Source organism: Salmo salar, chromosome ssa02 (genome assembly GCF_905237065.1).
Source record: "Salmo salar chromosome ssa02, Ssal_v3.1, whole genome shotgun sequence".
Taxonomy (NCBI): Eukaryota; Metazoa; Chordata; class Actinopteri; order Salmoniformes; family Salmonidae; genus Salmo; species Salmo salar.
Genome location: NC_059443.1, coordinates 71,343,842 through 71,357,487, shown reverse-complemented (window position 1 = coordinate 71,357,487; position 13,646 = coordinate 71,343,842). Strand labels below are relative to the sequence as shown.

The 13,646-nt window shown below is 42.9% G+C and overlaps 1 protein-coding gene and 1 pseudogene across 1 annotated transcript; both read left to right on the top strand.

Annotated features, from left to right (window-relative positions):
* The first annotated feature begins 7,070 nt into the window (after positions 1–7,070).
* On the top strand, positions 7,071–7,134 carry LOC123740239 (uncharacterized; annotated as a pseudogene).
* A 1,208-nt stretch (positions 7,135–8,342) lies between these two features.
* LOC106591694 (uncharacterized) lies at positions 8,343–9,865 on the top strand. Its single transcript, XM_014182918.2, has 3 exons — positions 8,343–9,302; positions 9,386–9,476; positions 9,575–9,865. Exons 1-3 carry the CDS (start codon positions 8,816–8,818, stop codon positions 9,729–9,731), a joined length of 735 nt encoding a protein of 244 aa, XP_014038393.2. The 5' UTR covers positions 8,343–8,815; the 3' UTR covers positions 9,732–9,865.
* The last annotated feature ends 3,781 nt before the right edge of the window (positions 9,866–13,646 follow it).

Sequence of the window (13,646 nt, the reverse complement as noted above, 5' to 3'; positions counted from 1 at the left end):
AAAAAGAAGAAGAGAGAGAGAAAAGAGAGATAACTTTCTGGATACCACATTCACTCACAGTAAAGAAGGCATCAATCTAGCAGTACGAAACATCAACTATATATTCAGGCAAACGGCAAAAGAAGCACAATTGAAATTGATAAAAAACTAAACTAAAAAAATCGCAGATGACAACTGGTTTGATGCAGATTGTAAAATTATAAGGAAAAACCTTAGAACACTATCCAACCAAAAGCACAGAGACCCAAATAATGGTGAACTACGCCTTCATTACTGTGAGACTTTAAAACTCTATAAACGTACACTCAGAACCAAAAAAGCACAGTACAACAGCAAGCAGCTGACACTAATTGAGGAGTCCATAAACACAAACAACTTTTGGCAAAATTGGAAAAAACTAAAAAAATCTAAACAAGAGGAATTAGCGATACAAAATGGTGACGTATGGACGACCCATTTCAAAACACTCTACAACACCGTTCAAATTGACACAAACGCAGAACAACGCTAAATCCATGAGAAGTTGAATGGATTAGAAAAAGCTATAAAGGACAATCAAAACCCATTGGACTCCCCAATTACTGACCAGGGAGCTCTATAAGAAACTTCAGGCCCTCAAATTTAAAAAAAAGCATGCGGACCTGATGGCATCCAAAATGAGATGCTCAAACTCACTAGTGCAAAATTTCAATTGGCTATATTAAAACTGTTTAATTTGATCCTGAGTGTAGGTTATTTCCCTGACATCTGGAATCAAGGACTCATAACCCCAATCTTTAAGAACGGAGACAAATTTGACCCTAACAATTACAGAGGCATTTGTGTGAACAGTAACCTGGGGAAGGTTTTCTGTAGTATCATCAATGTAAGAGTTCTAAACTTCCTTAATAAGCACAATGTCTTGAGTAAAAGCCAAATTGGATTTATACCAAAACATCGCACAACTGATCATATTTACACCTTACACACCCTGATAGATAAACATGTCCACCAAAATAATACCAAAATATACGCTTGCTTTATCGACTTCCAAAAAGCATTTGATTCTATTTGGCATACAGGACTGTTCTACAAAGTTATTGAAAGTGGTGTAGGGGGAAAAACATATGACATAATTAAATCAATGTATACTGGCAATACGTGCAGCATTAAAATTGGTAAGAAAAGAACAGAATTCTTTAACCAGGGGCGGGCCTTCGGATCAGGGTTGCAATCTGAGCCCTGCACTATTCAATATTTACATTAACGAATTGGCCACTATTCTAGAAAAATCCTCAGCCCCTGGTGTTAGTCTCCACAATTCAGAAGTTAAATGCCTACTCTTCGCAGATGACCTATGCCTGATGTCACCCACAGCACCTGGCCTACAGCAGAGCCTGGACCTGCTAGAGCAGTACTGCCAGACCTGGGCCCTGGCAGTAAACCCCAAAAAGACTAAAATAATGATTTTCCAGAGAAGATCCAGATCTCAGGGAATTAGACCAAAGTTCTCAATTGGTACAAAATATATAGAGTACTGTACACACTACAATTACTTAGGTTTAAAAATAAGCTCAACTGGACACCTTAATGAGGCAGTGAATGAACTGAGAGAGAAAGCACGCAGGGGCATTCTACGCCATTAAAAAGCAAATTCAAATTGAAATACCTATTAAAATTTGGCTAAAACTAATTGAATATGTCATTGAACCAATTGCACTTTATGGCAGCGAGGTGTGGGGTCCACTTGCAAAACAAGATTTCATCAAATGGGACAAACACTCCATTGAAACCCTACATGCAGAGTTCTGTAAGATTCTCCTACGTGTCCAGAGGAAAACTACAAACAATGCATGCAGGGCAGAATTAGGCCAATATCCACTAATAATAAAAACTCAAAAAAGAGCAATTAAGTTTTGGAAACATCTAAAATACAGTGACCCCCTCTCATATCATTACCAATCCCTGCAATGCCAAGAGCTGAGCAAAGAAAAGAGTCCCCTCATCCAGCTGGTCCTGGGGCTGAGTTCACTAACCTGTTCTACTAAAACACTGAAGCCTCAGGACCAGAACATCCAATCAATCAGAATAAACCAAATTACAACACAGTCAAAACAAAACTACATTGCTTATTGGGAAACACAAGCACAAACACAAAGCAAAAATGCAGTGCTATCTGGCCCCTAAATCGACAGTACACTATGGCTAAATATTTGACCATGGTTACTGATCAAAACCTTAGAAAAACCTTGACAAAGTACAGGCTCAGTGAGCACAGCCTTGCCATTGAAAAGGGTAGACACAGGAAAACCTGGCTCCCTGTAGAGGAAAGGCTGTGCAACCACTGCACCACAGCAGAACCTGAGACGGAGCTACATTTCCTGACAAAATGTCAAAAATATAAAACAATTAGAGAGTGTCATTTCAAATTTGAAACCCTTATTCAAGGTTTCACAGACCCTCTGATGAGGATAGGCTACCCGTCCTGTTGGGGGGAGGACGCAGAGAGCTGTGGGTTGGCAGCGCACTACATTGCTGCCTGCCATAAGTTGAGGGACAGTGTCTGACAGACCAATAAACCTGCACATGTCCTCTACTGTATGATTATTGTTATTGTTCAATGTGTTGGTTATTTTGACCCTTGGTTATTGTTGTTACTGTTGTCCCGTTGACAATATTTGATTCTCATTTTTATTTATTTTTATATTGTAAATATCCAAAATAAGCTTTGGCAATATGTATATTGTTACGTCATGCCAATAAAGCGAATTGAATTGAATTGAATTGAATTGAAAAGAGAGAGGGAAAGAGAGCGAGAGAAGAGAGAGAAAAAGAGAGAGAGAGAGGGAAAAAAGAGAGAGAGGAGAGAGAAAAGAAAGAGAGAGAGAAAAAAGAGGGAAAAAAGAGAGGAGAGAGGGAAAAGACAGAGGGAGAGAGAGAGAGAGAGAAAAAAGAGGGAGAGAGAAAAAGGAGAGAGGGAGAGAAAAGAGAGAGAGAGAGAAAAAAGAGGGAGAGAGAAAAGAGAGAGAAAAAGGAGAGAGGGAGAGAAAAGAGAGAGAGAGAGGGAAAAAAGAGAGGGAGAGAGAGAGAAAAAAGAGAAAAAAGAGGGAAAAAAGAGAGAGAGAATAAAGAGAGAGAGGGAAAAGAGAGAGAGCGAGAAAAAAAGAGCGAGAGAAAAAAGAGCGAGAGAGAAAAAAGAGCGGAGAAAGAGGGAAAAAAGAGAAACAGAGAAAAGAGAGGGAGAGAGACTGAGAAGAAAAAAGAGGGAAAGAGAAAAAAGAGAGAGGGAAAAAAGAGAGAGAGAGAGGGAAAAAAGAGAGAGAGAAAAGAGAGAGAAAAGAAAGAGAGAAAAGAGAGACGGGGAGACAAAAGAGAGAGAAAAGGAGAGAGAAAAGAGAGAGAGAGGGGGAAAAAAGAGAGAGAGAAAATAGAGGGAAAAAGAGAGAGGGAAAAGAGAGAGGGAAAAAAGAAGGAAAAAAGAGAAAGAGAGAGAGAAAAAAGAGGGAAAAAAGAGATAGGGAGAGAAAATAAATTAAAAAGAGAGAGGGAGGGAGAGAAAAGAGAGAGAGAGAAAAAAGAGAGCGAGAGAAAGAGAGAGAAAAAAGAGAGAAGAGAGAGAGAGAGAGAAAAGAAGAAGAGAGAGAGAAAAGAGAGAGGGAAGAAAGAGAGAGAGAAGAGAGAGGGAAGAATGAGAAAAAAGAGAGAGAGAGAGAAAAAAGAGAGAGAGAAAAACAGGGAAAAGAGAGAGAGGGGGAAAAAAGAGAGAAAAGAGAGAGGGAATAAAGAGAGAGAAAAGAGAGAGAGAAAAGAGAGAGAAGAGAGAGAGAAAAAAGAAGAAGAGAGAGAAAAGAGAGAGGGAAGAGAGAGAAAAAAGAGAGAGAGAAAAACAGGGAAAAGAGAGCGAGAGAAAAAAGAGCAAGAGAAAAACAGGGAAAAGAGAGAGAGAAAGAAAAGAGAAAAGAGAGCGAAAGAGAGAAAAGAGAGAGAAGAGAGAGAGGGAAGAGAGAGGGAAGAGAGAGAAAAAAAAGAGGGAAAAGAGAGAGAGAGAAAAGAGAGCGAAAGAGAGAAAAAAGAGTGAGTAAAGAGAGAGAGAGAGAGAGAGAGAGAAAAAAGAGAGAGAGAGAGAAAAGAGAGCGAGAGTAAAAAGAGAGAATAAAGAGAGATAGAAAAGAGAGAAAGAAAAAGAGAGAGAGAGTGAAAAAGAGAGAGAGAGAGAGAGAGAGAGGAAAAAAGAGGGAAAGAGAAAAAAGAGAGAGATAAAAGAGGGAAAAAAGAGAGAGGGAGAGAAAAGAGAGAGAGAGGGAAAAGAGAGAGAGAGGGAAAAAAGAGACAGGGAAAAGAGAAGAGAGAGAGAGAAAAAAGAGAGAGAGAAAAAAGAGCGAGATCGAAAAAAGAGAGAGAGAGAAAGGGAAAAAAGAGAGAGAGAGAGGGAAAGGAGAGAGAGAGAAAAGAGAGAGAGGGAAAAAAGAAAGGGGAAAAAAGAGAGAGAGAGAGAGAGAAAAGAGAGAGAGAGAAAAGAGGGAAGAGAGAGAAAGAAAAAAGAGAGCGGGAGAGAGAGAGAAAAAAGAGAGAGAGGGAAGAGAGAGAGAGAGAGAGAAAAGAGAGAGAGAGGGGGAAAAAGAGAGAGAGAGAAAAGAGAGGTAAAAAGAGAGAGGGAAAAGAGAGGGAAAAAAGAGGGAAAAATGAGAAAGCGAGAGAGAAAAAGAGAGAGAGAGAGGGAGAGAGAGAAAAAAGAAGAAGAGAGAGAGAAAAGAGAGAGGGAAGAGAGCGAGAGAAGAGAGAGGGAAGAGAGAGAGAGAGAAAAAAGAGTGAGAGAAAAACAGGGAAAAGAGAGAGAGGGAAAAAGAGAGAGAAAAGAGAGAAAAGAGAGAGAGAGAAAAAAGAAGAAGAGAGAGAGAAAAGAGAGAGGGAAGAGAGCGAGAGAAGAGAGAGGGAAGAGAGAGAAAAAAGAGAGAGAGAGAGAAAAAAGAGTGAGAGAAAAACAGGGAAAAGAGAGAGAGAGAGAAAAAAGAAGAAGAGAGAGAGAAAAGAGAGAGGGAAGAGAGCGAGAGAAGAGAGAGGGAAGAGAGAGAAAAAGAGAGAGAAAAAAGAGTGAGAGAAAAACAGGGAAAAGAGAGAGAAAAGAGAGAGAGAAAAAATAGAGAGAAAAGAGAGAGAAGAGAGAGAGAGAAAAAAGAAGAAGAGAGAGAGAAAAGAGAGGGAAGAGAGAGAGAGAAAAAAGAAGAAGAGAGAGAGAAAAGAGAGAGGGAAGAGAGAGAGAGAGAGAGAGAAAAAGAGCGAGAGAAAAACAGGGAAAAGAGAGAGAGCGAAAAGAGAGAAAAGAGAGCGAAAGAGAAAAAAGAGAGTAAAAAGAGAGAGAGGAGAGAGACAGAAAGGGGAGGGAGAGAAAAAACGAGAGAAAGATAAAGGGGGAGAGAAAAAGAGGGAGAGAGAGAGCAAAAGGGGAGGGAGAAAAAGTGGGAGACAGCGAGAAAGAAAGGGGGAGAATGAGGAAGAATATATATATATTTTTTTAAATCATCAGAAAAATGAGAGTCCAATTTCTTTCTCATTACACTATGTTCAATTTTTGTTCCACAGACAAAGTTCCACAGACTAACATAGTGCAATGAGAGAGAAGTGGGACTCTGTTGTTTTTTGGAAGATTTTTGGAATAAAGTCCAAAATGGCCAGGGTGGGGGGTGCTCACTACCCGGACATGGACCCCTTGCACCCCTCTCTATTATATATCTCCCCTTTCTCTCTCACTCTCTCTCCCTTTCTCTCTCCCCCTTTTGCTCTCTTTCTCTCTCCCCTTTTCTCTCTCTCCCACTTTTTCTCTCTCCCCTTTTCTCTCTCTCCCCTTTTGCTCTCTTCTCTCTCCCCTTTTCTCTCTCTCCCCTTTCTCTCTCTCTCCCCTTTTCTCTCTCTCCCCTTTTCTCTCTCTCCCTTTCTCTCTCTCTCCCTTTCTCTCTCTCTCCCCTTTTCTCTCTCCCCTTTTGCTCTCTCTCTGCTCTCTCCCACTTTCTCTCTCCCTTTTCTCTCTCTCCCCCTTTCGATTTCTCTCTCCCTTTTTCTCTCTCCCTCCCTTTTTCTCTCTCCCCTTCTCTCTCCCTCCCTCCCTTTTTCTCTCCCCTTTTGCGCTCTCTCTCCTTTTTGTCTCTCTCCCCCTTTTCTCTCCTCATTCTCCCCCTTTTTCTCTCTCTCAATTTTCTCTCTCTCGCTCCCCTTTTTTCTCTCTCCCCTCTCTCCCCCTTTTCTCTCACCCCCTTTTCTCTCCCCCTTTTTCTCAATCCCCCTTTCACTCTCTCTCCCTTTTTCTCTCTCCATCTTTCCCCTCTTTTTCTTTCTCTCGTTTTTTCTCTCCCTCCCCTTTTTCTCGCATTTTTTTCTCTCTCCCTCCCCTTTTTATCTCTCCCTCTCCCTTTTCTCTCCCTCCCTCCCCTCTTTTTCTCTCGTTCTTTCTCTCCCTTTCCCCTTTTTCGCTCACTCTCTCCCCTTTTCTCTCCCCCTTTTTCTTGTTTTTCTCTCCCCCATTTTCTTGTTTATTCTCTCCCTCTCCCCTTTTTGTCTCTCCCTTCTCTCTCCCCCCTTCTCTCTCTCCCTTTTTCTCTCTCCCCGCCACCTACCAGTTTTTAAAACTCTTATTAACCACACTGGCAATGTGTCAACAAGAAAGCTGAAACAGTCACCTTCCAATTCCATTTCCTGCTACGTTTGTGTGTGAGGACCTTTTGTGAATGCAGCCCCAGAGCGTGTCGGGTTTCAGTGAGTGGGTGGGGTTTTGTGCGAGGGCTTTTGTTACGTCGTTATGTTCTACCCTATCAAGGTCCTAGACCGGACAGTGTACTCGCATATCACCCAGCATACGTGTCGCATATAACCCAGCATACGTTGCAAATCTCTGAGACAGAGGCAGAAAAAATTACAACACACAAGGTAGCCATTAAACGATACATTATTATCCCTACCAGTTTCATGTCTATACAATATCCTGTGGGAATCTTCTAAGGGTGGTTTTTGAGCCTCTGAAGGTCTGTTTGACCCCAACCAAGATCCAAAACGTCAGGAGGTTGTGCTCACTATATGATGGCCTCCCCTACACTTATAAAGTGCTCTTTTCGGTAGCACATATACTAAATTTGGAACGATACAGAGAAGATTAGCATGCCCCCTCGCTTAAACGGTCCAAAGTAGTGCACTATATAAGGAATAGGGTGTGATTTGGGATAACTTATAACTGACTCATCTTGGGGATACCTAGACAGTAGGCTACTATGGCCTCTGGTCAAAAGTAGTGCACTGTAGGGAATGGGATGCAAACTTATAAAGTATGCTTGACTATGGACCCCATGTACCCTCCTCTCTTTCTAGGACCCTATGTTGTCTTTTTAGGAGTCCTGAGGTTCCTTCAAATCTCATTCCACCCTTGTCCCTACCAATACACAGTGATGATCCATTGCGTGGAAGGGGACTCATGTGTTATTTTGTGTGTATAGATTGCTGACATTTATTTAATGTTTATTGGATTTACATTGCAATAATTATCTTTCATTTCATCCTGTTTCCCTATGTATACTCTGGTTCATCATTAAAACTCCTAGACTGGGCTTCTGTGTCTGTCTGTCATCACTGTTTAGACCTGGTGCTCAAAGCACATGGCTACTTAATATGCATTGTTGACACATCCCTGCCAACTCCTCCTCTCACCCAGCAAAACCCGTTTCCCCTCCTCCTTGGACAGAGAAGAATGGGCAATATCGTTGCTTCCCAATTTCTCTGTTCCAAATGTTCCAAATTGTTCGAAATATCTCCTCCAATCAGAGCTTCAGCTTGTTCCAAATTGGAGAAAAAGAGCAAAAATTCACCAATGAGGAGCCTAGCTTGTTCCAAAACTTTTTAACCAATCATTGTCCTCCGAAGTTCTAGTAACATCACTACATCACAAAAATCTTCTTCTGGCAGCCATTGATTGATCATACCAGGTGAGTATCTGAGGTAATTTTACTTAATTTGCAACCAAGTTAACATCAAGGACTATAGATGTGATGAAATATGACTATAACACGTCTAGCCCACCGAATTGTTTGACTACAGGGGCTACCCGAACTGTGTAATTTAACAATGGCTGTAGATAGCTAGCTACTGTAGCTATAGTATAGTGTGCCGCATGCTGCGCGCAGGCAAGTGAGCATCGGCTATAAAATATTTGAAATTGATGATCTGAAATATTTTTCTGACAGACATTGATGATACCGGGTGAATTTATGAGGGAATTGTGCTTAGTTGGCAAAGAAATAAAAATAATCTACGAGTAAACATTGTGAAATATGACAACTCCTCTAGTCAACCGACTTATTTGACTACAGGGGCTACCCGAACTGTGTAATTTAACAACTCTGTAGATTGCTAGCTACTGTAAACAAGGATTACAAAGCTCACAAACTTCATTTGACCGCTGACAACCCTGTAAAACCTTAGCTAACATTTATATCAACTCAAAGTTGGAATTCTATACTATTTAATTGTCTATTTTCCTTAATTTTTTTATGGCATGCGTTTGAAGTGTATGTAGTTGAATGCACTGTATATGTGACAGCCTGATTGTCATTGGGGCAAACGTGTCTTTCTATGAATTTAACTAAACTGAATTTAACTGCATATGAGTTAATAATCAACCTAACCCTAACCCGGCACCCCCCAAACCATACCACTGATATCATCCTATGCCCTGTCCTCCTCCTAGGAGACCTATCAAGCAAACGTAAGTTCCTTTATATGTATCTAATACAGTTATGCTGTCACTTGTCACTGCACTCATCAGTCATGATAATAGTTTTTTTTCTTGCCTCCTAAAATGGAAAATCCAATGTTCCGGTTCACGCCCTCACAGGAGTTGGTCCTCAAGGCCTCACCCCAGGCAGTGAAAGTGGCCGCTGACGGCCCCCCTGCTTTGGGTGCTCAGGGCCCTCCTGTGAGGGCTAAGAAGTGGGAGGAAGTGGAGGCAGAGGCTGGAGCCCGCGTCGTCTCCGAGGGAGATGACCCCGGTGCAGAGATGGTCGTCCTGAGCCGGTGCACGGTTCAGTTCGGCAAGTACCGGGGTCAGACCTTCAAGTACCGGGGTCAGACCTTCAAGTGGATGATGGAGAACGACGTGGGCTACATGGTGCACGTGATAACAGTGCATCAGAAGGAGAGGGCGCGAGAGCGCAGTGTTTCCCAGCATCCCCTGATGGCCAACAAGGACGCCTTGACTCGCTACTCGTGCGCCTATCCGGCCTTCGATGAGATGGTCAGGTTCAACCGGGCACACGAGGAAGCTAAAGTCCTGTCCTCCCAGCCAGGTGAGTTTGTTTAATTCTCCTCATTGTATGTAAGATGTAACTCTTTTGCTCTGACAGTTAATTGGTTCCCGTGCTGATTTCAGGCCAGGAGGGCAAGGCCCTTGTTGGCATCGGGAAGTACAAGTGGGACACACTGCAGGACCTGTATGAGGCTACGGGTGCGGACAGGATAAAGTAAGGGGCGCGTGTCTTTTGTGTTTTCTATGTTCATCTCAGTGTGTTTTATGCAACATTTTACATCTGAAACATTCCCTCTGCTGTGTCTCACACAGATATGTCAGGAGCATGAGGATGCAGACACCCCGTTATCCTGGGAGTGCGATGGCCGCCTTGATTAACTACATTCAACGCAGAGACCAGGACGGGGTAGCTGCTGTGGCCAGGCCCGCCGCAGCCAGCACCACCCGGCCCAAGAGTGCGGCTACGTAAGTGTTACATATCATCTTAAAGGAAAATATAATTCTACTTGTTCCACACAGTTGGAAACGCTGACATATTTGCTATGTTTTGTTTTCAATGGCCTCTTGGTCCTGCGATCTCCGCGTTCCTTTCAAGGCGCTCTCTCGCCCAGGTGAACTGCAGGCGAAGATGAAGAAACTCATTGCTTCTCAGCCTGCAGTTCAAGGTGAGTGTGAAGTTACACATGTAAGATAATATAAACTTTTTGGATAAGCTGTGTAGCTCACAATCCTTTCTCTCTCCACGTGATATAGGGGTGTCTTTCCCTCGACCAGCACTGCCACCAACAGATCTATCGGACGCAGAGCTGGTCAAAGCAGCTGCTGACATAGACACATGAATGTTTTTACGTCACTGTTAAATGACATAGGACATTTGATAAGTTTTGATAAGTATTCAGTTGTAGTCTGCTGACATATTAAAGTGTGTTCAATTTTTCCCTATCATCAGCCCAAGGATATGTATTGGTAAGAGTCATCTGGGTTTAGAGGAGAGTCACTGCATGTATGAACTATTAAATATCTTACCTTGCCACTGTGGCTGTCATCCTGCATGTAGCTGTCATGCTGCATGTAGCTGTCATCCTGAATGTAGCTGTCATCCTGTATGTAGCAGTCATCCTGTATGTCACGTAATCATGACTTTCTCTTTTCCATTTTAATCACAAATTTCATTTCAGTTTTACTCTCAAACTTGACCAACACTCATACATTTTTTTTGTTACATCCTATCACTGATTGATATTCATCTGGGCATGTTGGAATGTGGTATTAACTTAATCACTTATCTACATTTGTAATACAGTGCCTTGCGAAAGTATTCGGCCCCCTTGAACTTTTCGACCTTTTGCCACATTTCAGGCTTCAAACATAAAGATATAAAACTGTAATTTTTTGTGAAGAATCAACAACAAGTGGGACACAATCATGAAGTGGAACGAAATTTATTGGATATTTCAAACTTTTTTAACAAATAAAAACTGAAAAATTGGGCGTGCAAAATTATTCAGCCCCCTTAAGTTAATACTTTGTAGCGCCACCTTTTGCTGCGATTACAGCTGTAAGTCGCTTGGGGTATGTCTCTATCAGTTTTGCACATCGAGAGACTGAAATTTTTGCCCATTCCTCCTTGCAAAACAGCTCGAGCTCAGTGAGGTTGGATGGAGAGCGTTTGTGAACAGCAGTTTTCAGTTCTTTCCACAGATTCTCGATTGGATTCAGGTCTGGACTTTGACTTGGCCATTCTAACACCTGGATATGTTTATTTGTGAACCATTCCATTGTAGATTTTGCTTTATGTTTTGGATCATTGTCTTGTTGGAAGACAAATCTCCGTCCCAGTCTCAGGTCTTTTGCAGACTCCATCAGGTTTTCTTCCAGAATGGTCCTGTATTTGGCTCCATCCATCTTCCCATCAATTTTAACCATCTTCCCTGCCCCTGCTGAAGAAAAGCAGGCCCAAACCATGATGCTGCCACCACCATGTTTGACAGTGGGGATGGTGTGTTCAGGGTGATGTGCTGTGTTGCTTTTACGCCAAACATAACGTTTTGCATTGTTGCCAAAAAGTTTGATTTTGGTTTCATCTAACCAGAGCACCTTCTTCCACATGTTTGGTGTGTCTCCCAGGTGGCTAGTGGCAAACTTTAAACGACACTTTTTATGGATATCTTTAAGAAATGGCTTTCTTCTTGCCACTCTTCCATAAAGGCCAGATTTGTGCAGTATACGACTGATTGTTGTCCTATGGACAGAGTCTCCCACCTCAGCTGTAGATCTCTGCAGTTCATCCAGAGTGATCATGGGCCTCTTGGCTGCATCTCTGATCAGTCTTCTCCTTGTATGAGCTGAAAGTTTAGAGGGACGGCCGGGTCTTCGTGAGATTTGCAGTGGTCTGATACTCCTTCCATTTCAATATTATCGCTTGCACAGTGCTCCTTGTGATGTTTAAAGCTTGGGAAATCTTTTTGTATCCAAATCCGGCTTTAAACTTCTCCACAACAGTATCTCGGACCTGCCTGGTGTGTTCCTTGTTCTTCATGATGCTCTCTGCGCTTTAAACGGACCTCTGAGACTATCACAGAGCAGGTGCATTTATACGGAGACTTGATTACACACAGGTGGATTCTATTTATCATCATTAGTCATTTAGGTCAACATTGGATCATTCAGAGATCCTCACTGAACTTCTGGAGAGAGTTTGCTGCACTGAAAGTAAAGGGGCTGAATAATTTAGCACGGACAATTTTTCAGTTTTTTATTTGTTAAAAAAGTTTGAAACATCCAATAAATTTCGTTACACTTCATAATTGTGTCCCACTTGTTGTTGATTCTTCACAAAAAATTACAGTTTTATATCTTTATGTTTGAAGCCTGAAATGTGGCAAAAGGTCGAAAAGTTCAAGGGGGCCGAATACTTTCGCAAGGCACTGTATGTCTGTCCATTCATGCATGCATGCATTTATTTTATTTATTCATTCATTCATTTAACCTATTTATTTTTGTGTCACTGCAAAAGCCGTAGCCCTACAGGTCCCCCCCGTCACGAGAATTTTCAATCCCAATGATGATAACTAAACAATTATTTAAGCTTTGACCAATCCCCAAGGTTTGTAAGACCCTGGGTTTAATAATAGTTAGGCAAAGACTCAGCTTCTGCAAAAGGTCCGTAAGGTTTATTCCTTCTCCCCCATCCCATCACTCTCTCCTCTCACTCAGCTGCTGCTTCCAGAGAGTTGGTGTCCATCTCTCACCAAGGAGCAGCAGCGGGGGATCGGCCGCACGCTGTTCACCAGGAACAGCTTTGGGAGGTCGACACTCACCACTGACCTGGTCACATGGTGGACACCTCCCCAACCGCGGCCGATCTCCAATCAGCCACCCGCTTCCCCCGACCCCTTCTTCGCATGTCAGCTGTTCCTTTGAATGCCCGCACGTATATGGGCATAAAGGCTGGCATGTCCCCAGTCTGGGTGCAGAGGCACACACTGCAAGGCTGGGCTCCAGAAGACCATCCGGAGGGTCTTGGACATCGACCGCTGGTATCTCATGGCCACTGAGTACCTGGAATGCGGTCGGTGTAAGAAGAAGGTCGCGGGGTGGTCACGGGACCTTGTCAGTCAGCTGGACGCTCGGCATCGCTGCCAGTTTCCAGCAATATTGACATACAAGTAAGTTCACAAGATTTTGTTAGTTAGTAATAAAGTAAAATGAATGCATGTCATTCATATGCTTTATCTCTCTCTCTCTCTCTCTCTCTCTCTAAGCTGTCCTGTGACCTGCGGGTTGTGAGGATGCTGAGGTCGCGCACTTTGGGGAACAGTGCGTCTCAGACCTACAGCAAGCTGTGTGAAAGTCACAGCGAGTCCTGGATGCGGAGTTGTATACAGTACCTCGGGGAGCGCGAGCCTTTCTGGCATTGGGCACCTAGCGGCAGTTCACTGATCCACCGGAGATGCCCCCGGTGCCCTCACCCGTCTGGCTGCTGACAGTCTACAGCCATGACGTGCTGTCGCGGCTGGACGAGGTGAAGGCCAGGGTCACCTCCATCTTTGGGTCCATCTTAAAGATGGACTTGTCGTGTCTTTGGGGGTACCATTAAACGGAAGATATGTTTAGCAATTAGCTCCCTGTAATTATCATCACGCGATTAAACTGATCAATCGTTTATTTGTAATTAACCTCTCTGGGCTAGGCGGGACGAATTCGTCCCACCTACGTAACAGCCAGTTGAATCCTGTGGCGCGATTTTCAAAACATTTGAAATGCTATTACTTCAATTTCTCAAACATATGACTATTTTACAGCTATTTAACCTCTCTAGGCTAGGCGGGACGAATTCGTCCCACCTACGTAACAGCCACGGCTATCCTGTGGCGCGATTTTC